This window comes from Taudactylus pleione, unplaced genomic scaffold, assembly GCF_031769625.1.
Source record: "Taudactylus pleione unplaced genomic scaffold, aTauple2 ptg001990l, whole genome shotgun sequence".
In the NCBI taxonomy this organism is placed as follows: domain Eukaryota; kingdom Metazoa; phylum Chordata; class Amphibia; order Anura; family Myobatrachidae; genus Taudactylus; species Taudactylus pleione.
This window is the reverse complement of record NW_028286386.1, coordinates 7,838,890-7,857,814: the sequence shown is the minus strand read 5'-3', so window position 1 is coordinate 7,857,814 and position 18,925 is coordinate 7,838,890. Positions and strand designations below refer to the sequence as shown.

At 42.9% G+C, this 18,925-nt stretch overlaps 1 protein-coding gene across 1 annotated transcript in view; it reads right to left on the bottom strand.

Annotated features, from left to right (window-relative positions):
* Nucleotides 1-773: 773 nt before the first annotated feature.
* Nucleotides 774-18,925, bottom strand: part of KDM3B (lysine demethylase 3B) — a 121,741-nt gene continuing 103,589 nt past the window's right edge. The window contains exons 19-24 of the mRNA XM_088465514.1: nt 8,743-8,873; nt 7,609-7,728; nt 5,238-5,377; nt 4,961-5,137; nt 3,573-3,707; nt 774-2,026 (exon numbers count right to left, since the gene is read on the bottom strand). Of these exons, the coding sequence (XP_088321640.1) occupies nt 1,946-2,026; nt 3,573-3,707; nt 4,961-5,137; nt 5,238-5,377; nt 7,609-7,728; nt 8,743-8,873 (784 nt within the window). The 3' untranslated portion in view covers nt 774-1,945. The remainder of the gene's footprint in view (nt 2,027-3,572; nt 3,708-4,960; nt 5,138-5,237; nt 5,378-7,608; nt 7,729-8,742; nt 8,874-18,925) is intronic.

The window sequence follows — 18,925 nt, the reverse complement described above, 5'->3', positions numbered from 1 at the left end:
GCTGAAATATCTTCCATTGTGATAGAACACTGAAAAGAACATTTGTGAGAGATATTTATAGGTCTTTCAAGAGGCAGACTTATTTTAGATTCAGTGTCCCTTTAAAATACAAGCAAACAACCTCATATACATCTATCGAGGAAGGGGCAAAATCTGCATATGTAAGGCCTGGTTTATATGAGCACTGGAATACTGTCTTCATGTCTGTTACACTGGACATATTTTTACGCTACATTAAAATGCATATTAAAAAAATAAATAAAGCAACCTTATTGTTGCTAACAGGTGAAAAATGTACAGGTGCATTATTTAATGTGATCTTGCCATTGTTCATGTGCGTTAAAAATAAATGTAAAGCATAAATGAAAGCAAATGTCTTCATGGATGTAAAATTATAATATACGCACTGTTTACAAACAGGAGAAGTGCGGAAAAATCATCCGTGTGTAAGAGTGTCCTATAAGGTAACCCAGGACCACATCTAGCGTGTGTAGAAATCTAATGCTTTCTGTTGTAAGCTCTCAAGTGCCCTCCTGATTCCACTTACACAAAATTACATTTTATAAACCTTAATGAGACCAGGCATTGCAGCAACCTTCTGATTGGCTGCACCCTGTACCTTTAGTGTAGACACTGCCAATAATAACATTAAAGAGGCGCCTCTAAAACTGTCTAGCAAGTATTTTTTGAAGCCCAATACACAAAAATACCTCCCCCATGGATGCTCTAATGTCAAGTAAAATTAGAAAACAAAACACAAAGTTAACTCAAAATAGAGATTCATTGAACTTTAATAAGAACATGGAAACCCTATAGTCAGCCCTTCACAAAATCAAAATTACAGGAAGTCAAATTAAAAGTATTCTACAGTAAATCACTTAAAAAACTTGTATAACTGAATATATAAACAGACCTGCAAAGTGTCTCAATACAGGTGGAGAAATTATCAACTTTCCTAAAGTCATTATGGAAAGCTGTGAAATTTGTAACAATGATATTTGACTCAATTTTATTTGCCCCAACATGTAAATGTAACTGAAGTGGCTAAATCTTCTGATGGGTAAAACGTAAAAAGAATATGGAAAACATGTGCTAAACATTTTGCATTGCGTTGCTACAGCAACAGTGTACACTTGGTGAATCCGCTGTGGTTAGATGCCCAATAATGGCTTACTGACAACATGAACAATCGTTCTGTTTACAGATCCTTGACTCCTCCCATTTGTTACACTCGTAAATGAATGAATCTACAGAGAAAAGTCAATCTGAAAGGAAGACTAAATGCAATGTGCCTTTCTTGTAATGCAGGAGAACACAGGTGGTATTTCAAAAGTTCTAAAAATGTCTAATTTAATGAAAGATTAACTGTTTTACTACAAACCTAAATTTCCTTAATAAATACAGTTTTTCCAATCCCTTGCTTCCCCAGTAAAAGCATTAATTCAGCACCCCATCCACTTTATTTAGTACTAGCATATTGAACTATGCTGTTTAAAACATTTTAACAACTTGATTTGTATTGCAAATAACTACAAGGACAAATATCTTCTCCATTGTGTTAGATATTTGGGTGCCTTATGAACGTTTTTCTGTAATGCTTTATCTATCTAGTTCACCTTGAAATAATTTTGCAGACTTCTTCAAAGATGGGAAAACTATGCACGAGAAGCCAATCGTGCTCTTCTATATTTCTAGTTCTGAACCTTACTAGAAGCACAGTTGTCCAGTGCTAACGTGGCTAGATTTCAAGGCGGCAACAGAAAAATGCCTTTTTAATTAAGTGCATAAGTGAATCATGTCAATAGTACTTGAGAAATGAGGCTGTATAGAAAAATCGTGCCTAGGTTGTGTAATGGATCCATTCGGTCTTGTTCAAGGAAGTGACAAATCCAAAATTTGAGAAAGGCCTGTGTCACATTCTGCCAAGAGAGAAGACTGATGATTTCTATGATCTAACCAATTTAGCCTCATGAGCTCTTAGCGTTCCAACAGCATCTTTCACTGCATGGTAGATAATATTCTTCACCTGAAATTAAAAAAACAAAGAAATGATACCATGCAAATGTAGTTCTTGGTGCTTTTCAACAAAATGAAACATATACAGGTTGAGTCTCCCATATTCAAATATTCCAAAATACGGAATTATTTTGGCATGACTGAGATAATGAAACCTTTGATTTTTGATAGTTCAATGTACACATACTTTGTCTAAGGCACAAATTATTAAAAATATTGTATAAAATTACCTTCAGGCTGTGTGTATAAGGTGTATATAACACATAGATGCATTCTGTGTGTATATTTGGGTCGCAGTCCCAAGATATTTAATGATATGCAAATATTCCAAAATACGGACTATTCCGATATCCAAAATACCCCTGGTCCCAAGCATTTTGGATATGGGAGATTCAACCTGTATAACCAATTTAGCACGAACCGAACCCCAACATAAATCACAGCAGTTAAGCAGCAGCCCATCATGCACTATACCCCCCTTCCATCGGGCATCTCACCACTGCTTGGCTGGCAACGGGTAGGAGTCAATGCTTGCCTCCAGTGCAGGGTGGGCCGTCCGAGAAATATAGCATGGGGAAAATACTGCACACTTATCCGTAAATTAGGGAACTTTTATTTTTGTTAATATAATAAAAGTCTCCATCCTATGGGTGGCACTGTAACCTATAGCTAGACTGTGTAAAGATGAAATGAGCTTTGATATATAACAGTTTGTTTACTTCTGACATAGCTGAAATGTTTATACTTCACTAAATCTACCCAGCAGGCTACAGCCCCATTCCATTACTCAAGCATTAAAACAAGTGATTATGAGAGTGGACGATCTGACATATAATTGAGAATAGGGGAGGAGAGTAAGAGGGGGGGGGAGGGGAAAGGACTGTTATGCTTCATTACAGGTGTAAGTGCCTGGCTCGGAAAACAAGTGTCAGTAAGTTGATGTTATTTCATTTTTCAAACTAGACAAACATGAGATGTTGTTTTATTCTCTGACATGTTTTCCTAGGAGTCGGAATAGAACACAGAATGGACTATTCAAAGTAACTGAAAACATCTATTAGAGCAGTGTTTCTCAAACTCATTCCTCAGGGAGCACTAACAGTGCATGTTTTCCAGGTGTCCTTACAGAAGTGAAAATCAGCTCCACCTGTGGACCTTTTACAATGTGTCAGCCAGTAATGAATACACCTGTGCTCCTGCTAGGGAAAATGGAAACCATGCACTGTAGTTGCTCTCTGAGAAATGAGTTTGGGAAACACTATTAGAACATTCACTAACATCGATATAGAGAGAGATTTATTAAATGTTAGAGAGACAAAGTACCAACCAATCAGCTTCTGTCATTTTACAGGATGTACTAGATAAATGACAGGTAGAAGCCGATTGGTTGCCATTAGCAAATTCCCTACTTTAGCTCTCTCAAGATTTGATAAATCTCCCCCATTACTTCCTGTGTCAGTATTTTACTTTTGATATACGTATTGTGGAATTAAGAAAAAAAAAGTCTCAATCAAAAACCCCAGTTATTTCTTAAATTGGTATGGAAGATACTCTACCTGTAGTTTGTCCTCATGGTTTGTATGTGTATTTGACAAGTGCCTAAATTCTTGTGTTAGGCGGAAGCAATGTTTCACATGTTCTGGAGAGACAAAATCTTCAGCTACTTTTATACAACTGTATAGATTGTGGACCTACAAAATAAATAAAACCACCACATTGTAATATACAAAATATAGGCATGTTTCTCTGCAGTAATATATACAGGTGAATCATCCAATTGTATTTATGGAGTTATCTATATAAAAACGATGACATAGTGCTTTACAGAGAATATATACTCATTCACATCTGTCCCTGTACCAGTGGTGCAAACACATGAATGCACACCCTAGAATTATTTTTTGTCAGAAACCAATAACCTAGCAGTATGGGGTATATGTATCAAGCCTTGGAGAGAGAGAGTACCAATCAGCATCTGTTAGTTTACAGGCTGCGTATGAATAATGACAGGGGGCGATTTTTTGGGTAACTCTATCCAAGGCTTGATACATCTACCCGTATGTCTCTAGAATGTGGGAGAAAACCTATACTAACATGGGGAGAACATTCAAACCACACAGACAGGGCCTGGTCAAACTGGAACCAGTATAAAGCCATCATTCTTCAAATATTCACCTGTTACAGTTGAGCAATAGGACTTTAGAATTACTACATTAATTGGGATAAAAATGTTTAATTGTTTCTATCGTTGGCCCCTTATACTTTTCAACTGAGCAGTTATGTCATTCACAGTAACACCACAGGCCCAAGGATGTACTTACACTATGAAGCAAAAGGGTCTTCAAAATATTTTTGAATGTCAATAAATTGGTTTTTCATTACTATTGCAGTTCTTTTGAATGCAACACATCAGGATTGTCACCTTTCTGTAATAGTAAGTTTACCAACCATGAACTGCAAATTTTACAGTAAAATTTCCCCCTCAATATTCTTTAGTTAACACTTACACAGCTAGTCAACAAATGCATACGGAATAAATAATGTGAAGGTTTGGTTAGCTAATTTTAAACACGTTAATGAATGTGAAATTTTCTTCTTGCATAATGACATAAAGGGTCTCATCGCAAAAGATATAAAAAATAAGAATGCACTGCCCATGGGACACCTGTCCAGAACCATGCACAGTGAGATGCAGCCTCTATACACAACTTTGAGAACAGGCCAGGCTGTGCAGAAGGGGCAGGCAGGCAGTTGATCATACTACACCTCGCTGCATCCAATCTCACCAATCTCCAATGATAGTCATTTTGCTCTATTAGTGGGTGCTCTACTAGTAATACAAGGACACCACATAAATTGGCATACAGCTACCAAACAGATCATTTCATAAGCTTACTTAAAATTGGTTGTAACACCCAGAGTGCTTCAAATGCAAAAACTGTACCTGATGTGGTGCTCCAGCTGGAATGAACACGGCATCGCCCAAGAATTGTACGATTGCCCAGCCTTGTACACCATATTCATCATACAGACGCTTACGCAGCGCCTGATCTAAATACCAACTTTGATCATGTATGGGATCATGATCTGCTGGATTTTCTTGGCCTTGTTCATCGCCAACCTACAGTAACAAAAATATATGAAAAGAATTATATTACATCTCCTTACTATGGTGTCCAATGCCACAAATACATTAATTTTATATCCATAGCAAAATATACCTTTCTAAGCAGCTCACGTATCTTCTCTGCATCCTTGGCAGCGTAAATATGCCACAAAGCTCCAGGTTTTTCTTTACCCTCGTGAATTCGTTTTTTTGTTACCTCGTCGGCATCACCTTCTTCAATGGTTTTAAGTACCTCTAAAAATTGTATATCATTAGTTAAAATATTATTAATTGCTCAATAACTACACTGTATACATGGAGGCGATACTGTGGTACTGTATTTTGTACACGCTATTTATGCAACGTAATGAAAGCTACAAATACATGAAGGCTAGTTCAGCACATTCCCACCTCTTTCAGACATAACCATCCACAATGCTTAAATTACACCGAAACCACACACAGAGGCAAACATTCTGGTGTGTACACATTACAATGACAAACACCCATTCACTAAGAACAAATGCTTAATTAATATTGGCCATGAGATGGCTCCGTAATGTCACTGGGATTGTTACGCTGCATGCTTGTGAATATTGTTTCAGCCTGCAAAATTAAAACTGTGTGTAGGTGCTCTATTAGTAATAGGATACCACAGAGAATGGCATACAGCTACCAAACAGATCATTTCATAAGCTTACTGGTTCTACAAAGCTCAGACCTTTGTCTAGACTAAAGCTCAAGAGGTGGGAGGACAAACAAAACCCACAAATGACGACAAACTCCAAGGATTGATTAGGTAAGAATAGGCGACCATCAGTCAGTATGTGGCCCTGAAGTTGATTGACAGCATGCCAGGGCGAATTGCAGAGGTCTTTAAATAGAAGAGGCAACACTGCAAATACTGACTCTTTGCATAAACTTAATGTAATTGTCAATAAAAGCCTTCACACTTATGAAATGCTTGTCATTTTACTTCAGTATACCATAGTAACGTCTGACAAAGGTCTAAAAACACTGAGGCAGCAAACTTTGTGAAAACCAATACTTGTGTCATTCTCAAAACTTTTGGCCATGGCTGTACTTGAACAGCAAGCAATGATGACTAGACAGCAATGAAATGAAGGTAAAATTGCACACTGTACTTAAACTTAAGGCATGTTGAAGACACAGGGTTAAAGAAACCTGTTAGGTAGTACTATGACATTAGTACCCCTCCTGCTGCCAAGGCACTGAGCAGTGTATGACTAGGACAGCACATGATATAGGAAACAGACACCCAATATGGAAGAGAAGGGCTGCTACACATAAAGTAATTGTATACAGAACATACCTGCTACAGAAGCATCTGCCAAAGCCAAATAATTTAAAACAAAACACAACTTAGTGAAAATAGAAGTGTGGGACCTTTGACCTGTTGCAAGTTAGCTATCAAAGGTCAAAATACTTAGCATATCCTAGTCCTAAAATACAAGAGGCTCATTATATATAAGTCAATTTTCTTAAAATTTTACATTGCAGGCAATGATATTTGAAAAATGTTGTTTCAAGCTTGGGAACTCCTGAGACAAATGTGGGAGAACCCACAGCCCGTCTGAGGCCAGGTTAACTAGGTCCATGTAACACTACCAAACAAGCAAGTTTGGTGCTACCAAAAGGGCTCACAACTTTTCTTCACGGTGCTTCCAAAATGAATGGGAAAGTAACCTTACTGAAGGCAAAATATAAACAGGATTCTAGATATTAAGCTGAAATCCATCAGCCAAAAATGCAAAGGGACAAAGACCACTAATAATAGTAATGATCAAATGGATAATACTCTGCAATTTATTGAACATACTTCTTAAGAACAGCCTATCCCCCCCCCCCCACTATTTATATGTAAAATAGAAGGGATTAAGCCATTTCCTAAAAATAGTAGAGACTGCAAAAATCCTACAGATATAATTTGACAAATCTTCTGTCAACCTATTAATCCAATCCTGTTATTTCATTATTGAATATTTTGATCGCAGTAATTTTTGTTTAGTCTGCACTTATGATTAAAAAAAGCATCAAATGCTACTTTATTTACTATATTTGTACCACAATAGCAAACTATGCTACTTTTACTATTGCAACATAATGAACCACTAATATCCAATAATTTGGTCATACATGTTGACTAGTTTCTTATAGAGATTGCCATCTGATTAATGATCTTTTTATGCATAGCATTTTTACCGAATGCATTTTGAGATTATTCCCTTGTTATGACCGCACTCAATCTAAATGTTTACATCTGAAAAAGTTTGAGATTTTTAAAGATGATTAAAGAAGAACTTGTGTCTCCAAGACATTTCAGCACATCACTGTCATTGATATGTTCTCTACAGTGGCTGCTATTTAATAGTACACTGCACAACACGTGAGAAGAAATTCGCAAGGAGAGAATGTGTCTCCATAAAGGTATACAGGTGACCCTACAGTGGAACTTAAAGTCATACCTTCATCGTGAGCACTCTCTCCTATTGGTATTCCTACATAAACCATGACATTAACAGCGTCAGATACATCCAAATGCAAGTTTGTGGTTCCAACCCGTCTATCATCAGCAGTAATTAAACCTTAATTAAAAAGACAAAGAAAGAAACACAATTGGACATTGTATTTAAAAGGTCAGTCTCATGAGCACAAAAAATATAATATAATAAATATATATAAATACAAGTTTTGCACTGGAAGGCACTCAGTCAATTAACTTCACAAAAAAAATCTCCAGGACACGGAGATGAGGTCGACATTTCAGGGGGCTAACCCTTTTATCATGACTCGTGTCTTGATAAAAAGGATTTGCACCCTGAAACGTCGACCTTGTCTCTGTGTATTGGAGATTATTTTGTGAAATATAAATATATATATATATATATATAATATATATATATTTATATATTTTATTTTCTCAAGTTAATTGGCTGCAAAGTTTTTGCACCATGCTACTCAGGATATTAAGGTGGTAAAACATCACTTGTTTTGAATACACCTCAGTGGGGCTAATTAAATTGAACCCCAGGAGTCTATCAATCAGATGAGGGTTTTTTACTCCTAAAATAAAATCTTAATATTGGAAGGGTGGTGTCAATATCCAAATTTTAAAGCTCTAAGAAAATATGTTAAAATATAATTAGAGGAAAATAAATTAAGTGAATTATGAGAAACTGAAAATAATGCACAATAATGGTGCATACACACGGTCAGATTAAAAGGACGATTTAAATGATAACGATATCGTTTAAATCGTCCTTTTTTTGCCCCCTCCAATGACCAAACGATCAACGATCAACGATGCACGGGCATGGATTGTCGATATCGACCACCACCCGTGCATGCAGGCCAACCTGGTAGATATCGACCAGGTTAGCGTGTTTACTATAGGGACCCGCGATCGTTGATCGAGGGGAATTATAGTAGTTGGGGGAATGGTCCAGACAACAATATCTGATCGTTGTCTGATCTGACCGTGTGCACGGTCCATTAATGAAGTCTTCGGTGTAAGATGTTAAATCTATGGTAAATTACTGATGCCACCAAAAACAATATATAGTAAATGGCTGCACTCAGAACTTTAAATATGAACATACCATAAGCATTATACATTTTGGGCCCAAGATCCGGTCGCACAAAGTAGCTGGGCAATCTAGAAGCCAAATTGAGCCGCCCATCTCTCTTTGTATATTCTGGCAAAGGAAGGTTCTCCATTAAGTCTTCAAATCTAAAATAAAATTAAAGACTTTACATTACAAAATACTTCAAGAATGTGACTTATCACTCCAAGCTTATTTGTATGAATTTGGACGTGTCCACATTTGCCATGATTTTACACAAGTTCAACTGCGTGTTATCTTTTAACTTTTCTTGCTTTATACTGTTGAACGTTCTTCCAGAAAATTATTTTGGGTGGAATTCTTCTTTAAGTATGTGGTATCTTCTAATGTTACAGCAGTCAGTAGTCTACAATATATCACTATTAGCTGGTTTTCTGTAACAATAGCATTGGTAAGATATTTCTTATTGAATGGGTTTTGATGGCACATTAAACCATAACAACATTACTACCTTTTGCCTTGCTCTGGAGAATGGACCTAAAACGTATTTAGTGCATATAAACAATAAAAAAAAAAAAAAAAAAAAAATGTACAGCCAATTTTACCAACTATTGGTAAAAAGGTGGATTTGGGCAGGACAAGGTGGGTAATACTTGTCCAAAACACACTCCAAAAAGACTATAATACTTAAGTCTTTTCTCTGAAACCACTGGGAATGACACTTGACCATTAGATATACTGTCTCCTTCAGGACTTTGGCATTTTCTACAGTCTTTTATATCCTGTAGGATACCTCATTTTTCCTAACCAAGCCCAACAGGACAGAACGAGAAATAAAACTAGCTAAAAAGGGAGAAACATTACAACCTTATAATTTTTTTAAATGTAATTTTGGTAAACTTTTAACCAGAGTGCAAATGGCAGGGTTTTCTGTTGACTCAGAAAACGATTTAATCTTTTTTTTTTTTTTTAAATCAATTTTCTTTCATCCACATAGACGGACTAAGGATGATGTCCTTAGTTGCCCTTTGGCTGGGTACGCTCATTGTCAGAAGAACGTCCAATCAAAACAGGTGTCACAAGCACTTTTTGATTCGGCAGAATGTGCCTCCACATTACGAGGAAGAGGATTCCCCGCTCCAGTATGGCCATGCTCAATCACAAGTGACCATTGTAACTCGTTTCTGATTACAATTTGTGGCCATGATAGAGGACCCGAAGATCTTCACTTATCCTAAATTCTGATGTCCTTGTCACATATCTTTAGTGCTCTAACATAGAATAAGTGAAGAGATCTATCTTTTTATGTGGACTGATTTCTAATAAGTGACTGAGTCATAATGCCTTCAGGGGCAAATGCAGAATTTCTAAAGGGGGGGGGGGTTCCAAATGCTTGATTTTAGAGCAAGTGTGGATAATCCATGAAGAGGGTATAATTATCACTTAACCAGCTTTAATATGCGTCATACAAAGTGTAGTGTTTTATGGTGGGCACCATTCCAGAGCATGGGAGCAAACCGGGAGCCTGAGGGAGCAGCAGAAAAACCTAGCACTACTCTGGACTTACATGTACATATTGGTCTTCTTATGCACTGTATAACAGTATTAATAAGTGCAACCCTAACAGTGCATGTTTTCTAGTTGGAACACAGTTGTATTCATTACTGGCCGGCAAATGTTAAAAGATCCACAGGTGGAGCACATTTGTGATACTGAGTGGAACTTGCAGCACTAGTAAAATATGAGATATGGTAAGAACTTACCTTTGTTATGTCTATTTCCACGAAGTCCATAGGGTTCCACAGGATCCCTTGGGGTATAGGTGATGACTTCAGGCATCGGGCACCATAGAGTTAAGTTTTCAGCCTCTCAGGATGCACTAGGGTCCCCCTCCTATACCCCGCCCCCGGGCCAAGGCATCTCAGTTACGTATCAAGCCATAGGCTGGAGGAGGAGGAGAAGGAAGAGAGAGAAAAAAGATCTGGACACACACAAGAATCACCTTCTCACCAGAGGGAGACGGAAAAACCGGTGACCAGAGCAAAGCCCATCTGCAGCACAGGTGCGACAGGGCGAGAGTCCTGTGGAACCCTATGGACTTTGTAGAAATAGAGATAACAAAGGTAAGTTCTTACCATATCTAATTTTCTACTTCAGGGTCCATAGAGTATCCACAGGATACCTTGGGGATGAGTAGCCGAAAGAAGCATCCTGAGAGGCATAGGTGTCAAACGCGTAATACCTCACAAAGGTGTGGACCGAGGACCACGTAGCAGCATTGCAGATCTGGACTGCAGAGGCACCACATCGAGCTGCCCACGAAGGACTCACAGACCTAGTGGAATGAGCCCTCACATAGGATGGAACCGGCAGGCCTTCATGAAGATAACCTTCTGAAATGGCCATACGGATCCAAGCTGCCAAAGTTTGCTTTGAAGCAGGCCAACCCTTTTTACGGAAGCCATAGAGGACAAACAAGGCGGTCGACTTCCTAAACGAAGAAGTGCGGTCAAAATAAATCCTTAAGGCCCGCACAACGTCCAAAGTGGCCTCACCCACCGACAGGTCAGGTGAGTTAAAAGCCGGCACAACGATTTCCTCGTTGATATGAAAACGGGAAACAACTTTGGGAAGAAAATCATGATGAGTGCGCAACACCGCCCTGTTCCTATGAAAAATCAAGAAAGGAGGTCTACAGGAGAGAGCCCCTAAATCAGAAACACGTCTGGCTGAAGCAATGGCAAGGAGGAAAACTGTTTTAGCTGTCAGCCATTTAAGATCCACTGAGCCCAGTGGTTCAAACGGCGGTCCCTGGACAGCCCTCAGGACCACAGCTAAATCCCAAGGCGCCACCGGTGGAACAAATGGCGGCTGAATTCTAAGAACACCTTGCATACAGGTGCGCACATCAGGGATTGTAGCAACCCTACGATGGAACCAGACAGACAGGGCAGACACCTGCACCTTCAAAGAAGCAAGGCGAAGCCCATGGTCTAGTCCCGCCTGTAGGAAAGCTAGCACTCTAGACAGACGGAACTCCCGAGGTGCATAACCTCTCGGTCGACACCACTGGAAGAACATATGCCACACACGATGGTATATGCTTGCAGAAGACGGCTTCCGAGCTCTCAACATAGTGCGTACTACAGAGCTGGAAAACCCCCTGGACCCTTAACATGGCCGTCTCAACAGCCATGCCCTCAAAGACAGCCGAGTCAGGTCTGGGTGAAGACAAGGACCCTGTGACAGTAGGTCCGGTCGTAGCGGCAACCGCAGAGGGATATCCACGGACAGACCCTGAAGGTCTGAGAACCAGTGCCGTCTGGGTTACGCGGGAGCTATCAACAGGAGCGTCCCTCCTTCCTGTTTGAATTTCCGGATTACCCGTGGAAGAAGGGAAAACGGAGGAAAGAGATAGGCAAATCGGAAACGCCCACTGGACGGACAGAGCATCCACCAGATACGCCTTTTCGTCTCTTGTGCGAGACCCGTACACCGGCAACTTGTTGTTGTGCCGTGACGCCATGAGGTCGATCTCTGGAAGACCCCACCTGTCCACCAGAAGTTGAAAGACGTCCTGGTGCAAAGACCATTCCCCCGGATGAACGTCCTGGCGACTTAGAAATTCTGCCTCCCAGTTGAGGACTTCCCGGGATGAATACCGCTGATATGGCCGGGAGATTGCGCTACGCCCAGATCAGGATGCGGGACACCTCTACGAGTGCCGCCCGACTTCGGGTTCCTCCTTGCCAATTTATGTAGGCCACGGTGGTGGCGTTGTCCGACTGGACCTGCACGGGATGACCGTGGAGAACCCGATGGGCCTGCTGGAGAGCATTGAAAACGGCGCAGAGTTCCAAGATGTTTATCGGAAGCTCCTTTTCCGCCTGAGTCCATCTGCCCTGGAACAAGTGTGGACCCGTGACTGCTCCCCAGCCCCGAAGACTGGCGTCCGTTGTCAATAGGACCCAGTTCGCCACCCAAAATGGACGACCCTTGCTGAGATGGGTCATCTGCAACCACCAGGCAAGGGACAGGCGAACCTCCGGAGTGAGTCCATTCCATTTGGACAGGATCAATTGCTGCAGAGGTCTGGAGTGAAACTGAGCATTTTCCACCATGTCGAATACGGACACCATGGAGCCCAGTAACCTTATTGCCGAGTGAAGAGACACACGGCGACTCTGCAGACAACTGCGCACCCTCAACTGCAAGGCAGAGATCTTTTCCCCCGTCACAAAGATCCTCTGCTGAATGGAGTCCAACAAGTATCCGAGGTGCAGAATCCTCTGAGACGGGATTAGGGTGGACTTTTGCCAGTTTATCAAACAGCCATGCCGTTGCAGTACTGCAATCGTCAGATCCAAATAGTGTAGAAGGAGTTCCAGAGATCCTGCCACCAACAGAAGTTCGTCTAGGTACGGCGCCATGACCGCCATAACCTTGGTGAACACACGGGGAGCTGTCGCCAGGCCAAAAGGTAACGCCCGGAACTGGAAGTGATCGTTGCGGATTGCAAACCTGAGGAACTGTTGATGGCGCGATAGAATAGGGACATGCAGGTAAGCGTCCTGTATGTCCAACACCACCATGTAATCCCCAGGTTCCAGCGCCAGAATGATGGACCGTAGGGTCTCCATCCGAAACCTCGGCACCCGCAAGGACTTGTTGAGTGCTTTGAGGTTGAGGATCGGACGGTACGACCCATTGGGTTTCTGCACCAAAAACAGATTGGAATAGAAACCCTGGCCCCTCTGGGAGAAAGGAACAGGCACTATAACTCCAGCCTGGAGCATAGCGTGCAAAACCTTCCGCAGTTCCGAGGCTTTGTTCTGGTCTGATGGAAGACCCGTGGTGAAGAATCGGGATGGGGGCCTGTGCTGAAAGGAGAGGGCATACCCGTGAGAAACCACCTCGTGGTTACGACCAACACTGGGCGAACCGTAGCAGGCGGCCTCCCACTCTGGGATCCCCGGACCGTCAGGCCGCAGGTTTGTCATCGGACTTAGGAGCCGGACGTCTGGTACTCCAGGCCTGCTTCCGGCGCTTGGCCGATTTCTTGGGGCCAGCCTGTCGGGGAAAGGACTGTGCTTTAGGCCTAACCCTGGGCCCTGTAAGGCCGAAAGGACGACGTACCTGAACTGGAAGGAACCGCAGCAGACGGGAGACATGCCAATTTGGCTGCCGCCAGCGTGGCTACAATTTTGTCCAGATCCGGACCAAATAGGACTTCTCCATTAAAAGGCAAAGCATCCAAACCCTTTTTGGAATCAGCGTCCGCCTTCCAAGATCGCAACCATAAGGTGCGACGAGCCGCCACAGCTGCCTAAGAACCCCGAGAAGTCAGGGTACTGATATCTAAAGACGCTTCATTAATGTAAGTGGTCGAATCCCGGAGATTGCCTATCAACTCGGTCTGTTCAGCCGAACAGTCTGAATCGAAAGACGCCTCCAAACTATCAGCCCAGCGCTCCATAGCTCTGGCTACCCAACAAATGGCCATAGCCAGCCTGGCTGCCGACCCCCCGCAAGGGAATAAACGGACTTCAGGCAGATTTCCACCTTACGGTCCATTAAGGAGGTCATGGAGGGCATGGGCAACGTGGCACTTCGGACCAGGCGTGTCAAATGAGAATCCACCTGTGGCGGGGATTCCCACATAGCAAAATAATTGTCCGCAAACGGATAAGCCACTGCTAAACGTCTTTGAAGCCGATACCGTTTGCCAGGATGTTTCCACGCCTCCTCTAAGTGGTCCACCAATTGACCCGAAAGAGGAAACACTGTGGCGTCACCCTTAACATCCTTGAAAAGGCATATTTGGATTTTGATACCGGAGGTTCATCATCCTCAATAACTAAAGCTGTGCGGACTGTACAAATAAGGCCAGGTATATAAACCTTAGACTTAGCGTCCGACTCTTTAGTACGAGAAGGGTTCTTGGTCCGAAAGATCCAGAATCTCCCCATCATCGGTCGTCCCCTCGTCATCCTCATAAGGAGTGGACAGAGACGCCACCGGCCGCTTGTGAGGCCGCAACACAGACTCCCCTTGTAACATGTCTGACAAATGCTGCACAGAACTTGTCAGAGAATTAACCCACGCAGGCTCCTGAGAGACCTGAGGAGGGGAAATAGGGAGACTGTGGGGTACCATCAGATGTCTCGGGAACCCCTGCATGGGTGACGACACCACTGACTGCTGGGACAATCCCATCTGAAGGGAACGCAGGTTGCGGAGCTAACTTGCCCACTAGTGTTGTAAGCGCCTTAGCGAAACAAGCCCAGGGCGGTTCCTGAACCGGAGCCGTGACAGTAATTGGCCACGACAATAAAAACACTGTCGTCCCTCCGCGCTACCCTCCCCCCCCCGCTATAGGTACCTTACACGTAGTACACAGAAGCTGGAGAGGAAAATCACTCTCAGACATGATGGCAAGTATGTGACCCCTCTCACTGATACGCGTTAGTATAATGAGAGAACCGCCCTGCAATCACCGCACCACAAGGGCTTTAGCAGAAGAAGAGCAGGGACAGTGAAAAGGCTGACAGCAGAAAGTGAAAGTACAGGCAACAGACGCTAGCAGCAGTCACATACAATGCAAAGAAATCAATTCCTGCACTATCAGCGCTGATCGTCAACTACGCAGACACCAAGCCTGGTAGGACACAGCGCTGCATACACAGACCTGTTCCAACGGAAGAGAGGTATGCCGGGGGACCCAGACCACGATGCCACCGATCAGCAGCTTCCAGCAGCGTTCACCATGCTTCCATAAAGATGGCCACCGTGGAGCAGAGAGGAGGCCGGCCTGGGGGAGGAGCGCTGCCACAGGGCCAACCGGCAGGTGCAGAGAGGGCTGTGTGCAGCGGGGGAGGCGCCGGCTGTGTACAGGGAAGGCGCGCTCCCCTGGCATGCAATTAACCCCTGGGATGCCGCAGCGCTACCGCTCAGCTGCGGTCCGCTGTCCCAGGGGGGTAGTGGAAGCGCAGGTCCGTAACCTGGCTCCACGCTGCAGCCAGTCCCCAGGGAGCCCCCTGCCGGACTCCGGACCATGTTCCAGCGGGGACCCACCGCGGGACCCCGCTGCTTACCTGCTGTCCCCCTTAAATCCGGCCATAGTCCCAAACATCTGGGGTCACCGCTAGCTGTGACCCCAGATGCCTACCAGCATCCCCGGATCAGTACCGGCGTTCTGGTCATGAATGACTGTCCATGCTGTACCTCCAGATGTGCAGCCACAGCTGCCTTGTAGAAAACTTCAGGGGCTATCCTTAGCCCCCCTCTAAACAGGTGCATCCGACTCAGAGCCGGGCACCAACGAAACTGAGATGCCTTGGCTCAGGGTATAGGAGGGGGACCCTAGTGCATCCTGGGAGGCTGAAAACTTAACTCTATGGTGCCCGATGTCATCACCTACACCCCAAGGTATCCTGTGGAACCCTATGGACCCTGAAGTAGAAAATTGTATTATATACTGTACTATTTCGATTGTGATCATGGTGTGGGCTGGGAGTGGAGTGTCCAGGCAACCAGAACCCCCTTCCCTGCGTTTGCCTGTGGCCATGATTTAAGAGTAACATCGAAACCTACTTATGTTGAAAATGTCCATAGAACAGCACTGTTCTTACGAAAAATTAGATAAAGAGCCTTTTAAGACAAAGCCTCCAACTCAAGACAGCCTCCTGTACATGGAAATTGGAGAAAGCTTTTCCCAACTTAAAATTCACTGTGTTGAGTGGTTCGAAAAGACGTCGTAACGGCGAGACCACTAAACTGAAGTCCCAAGGAGGACTGAGTTAACAGTCAATTCTTCAGGGGAGACGCTACAACAGATCCACAGATATCCTGAGAACGTCCATGTACCATGACTATCTTGGTCAGTCTGATGCCACCAATAGCTCTGGGACTGTTTAACTTTTTTAACTTTTTCAGAATGTGTGAAAGAACTACAACCAGAGGAAACAAATAAATCAAGTGAAAGCTCCATGGGTTTATATATAAGTAAGGATGTGCTAGCTCTGCCGCCGCACACAGCGCAGGATGCAGGACGGTTGACGGCAATGCCTCTTCCCGACAGTATCTGCATGTAGCTTGCTGGGTGCCTGGAACAGCACTCTGCGGCCACTAACGCTACTGCATTGCCGCCCTGAGTGTTCAAGGGACACTCAGGGCAGGCAGCCTGTGGAGTAGGCCGGAGCGTCCCAAGAACTTTCTGCGTAATGATCTACTTACTGAAGCTGACAGCCCCTCCTCTATACATGACATCACATGTTCAGGTGGTGGGGCTGACACAGGGCAGCATAAAGCCCTGTTACGCCATTGGGATTTTCGTAATGTGTACAAGGGATAGGTGTAGTACTAGTCCTAGGGCAGAACCACTCGACCTTGTGGTTCAAAAGGGATGCCTTCATGTCAATATCTGAAAGACCCCCATCTCGTCTCAAACTGCTGATAAATATAAGGGTTTACAGACCACCCTCCGAGAGGTAGGATACGCCTGTTGAGGTAATGAGCTTCCCAGTTTATCCCCTTGGAATGAACACTGCAAATATTGGTACAGTCCTGCCCAATACATTATCCAGTAGTTTCCTTCATTGCAAGAGAGCTCTTTGTGCCTTCCTGATTGTTTATCTACAACACTGCGGTGGTGCCATCAGACTGAATTCTCACTGATTTTCCAGGAACAGATAATGTACCTGAAATAAAGTGTTTAGTACCACTCTTAATTCGAGGACATTGATTGGAAGTTTCTGAAGGGAACCACTGCCCCTGAAACCAGCAATGAAGACCAAACCATTCCTAGACCTAAGGGCTTACATCAGTCAACACAATGGTCAAAATTCTATATAGCATTAGGATAACCTCTGTTGATCCAAATAAAAAGACCATCACTCATGCGCAAGTAACCAATGGATTATTTTTTATAGGACAAACGGATTATTTCCTGGTCAAATAATTCAATTTCGGAAGGAGTTCATTCTGTTATGCTTTTGAAGAGAACTGCGCAAACTACAAGGTATTGAATGTCAAAACCATTTTCCACAAAGCTTTCACAAAAAAACAATTAAGTGATATTCCTTAATAGCCTGTAAGAAGTATATCATATGTCCCTTGGAAGAGCGTGTGTCAAACAACAGTCCTAGGAAAACAAGTCTCTGGTTAGGTAGTAAATTAGATTTCTGGTATTTGATAATCCAACTCCAGAATCCTTACTGCCTGTTTGAACCGTGGTTGAAACAGAGTTAGATACTCTACCTTGATCAAGAGATTGTCCATATTGGGAATAGTCATTACACCCCTGGACTCTAAAAGAGCAGCCATTACAATAATAATTTTCATGAACTCCAGGGACAGGTCCACAAATCTGAATAGATAAAAGGTGATCTTCCCAGTGTGGGAAATACAAATAAGCATCTTTAATGTCCATAAATACTATGAATGCAGACAATTTGATGCCCTTGATAACATATAAATAATCACAGCCCTGGTTTACTTTGCATTTCTTTTTGTCATTGCAGATATCAAAAACCTCCTTCTTGAACCTGTCCACACAAACATACAGTAGGTGTTGAGGATTTTGACGTTTAAAATGGGCCAAAAGGACCAGTCTTTCTTGGACCAAAAACAGGTGTGAACAAAAATCAATCCTCCTCTATTTTACAAGCTCTGGTACATCACACTCATGATAAGTAACATGTGAATGGCTTCTTGCAGGGACTGCAATTTTAACTGGTTTGCATGAAGGCCTATCGTGAACATACATTTGGGTGGTTTTCTGAGGAGGCAATTGATATATCCTTGAGCAATAATGCCTTCCATATGCAGACTTATCACAAAGCTTGGCTGTCTGTTTCTTTGGTAACCAAACATTCTTTTTGGCCTACAACATAGGGTGCAAGGGAACTGGGGATCCTTGCCTTTACTGGCAATGCGAAAGATAGTCTGGCAGCTCACCACATGGCAAACTCCCGTCACCTTGCAAATGATCTTATTAATCTCATAATTTCAAAAGGGTTAGGTTTTCAGAGTAGTCTTAGAGGTATATTTACTAAAGTGCGGGTTTTCAGAAGTGGAAATGTCGTCCATAGCAACCAGATTCTTATTACCATTTATCTAGCACCTACTACAAGATAATAGCTAGAATCTGATTGGTTGCTAAGGGCAACATCTACACTTCTAAAAACCCGCACTTTAGTAAATATACCCCTTAGCTTAG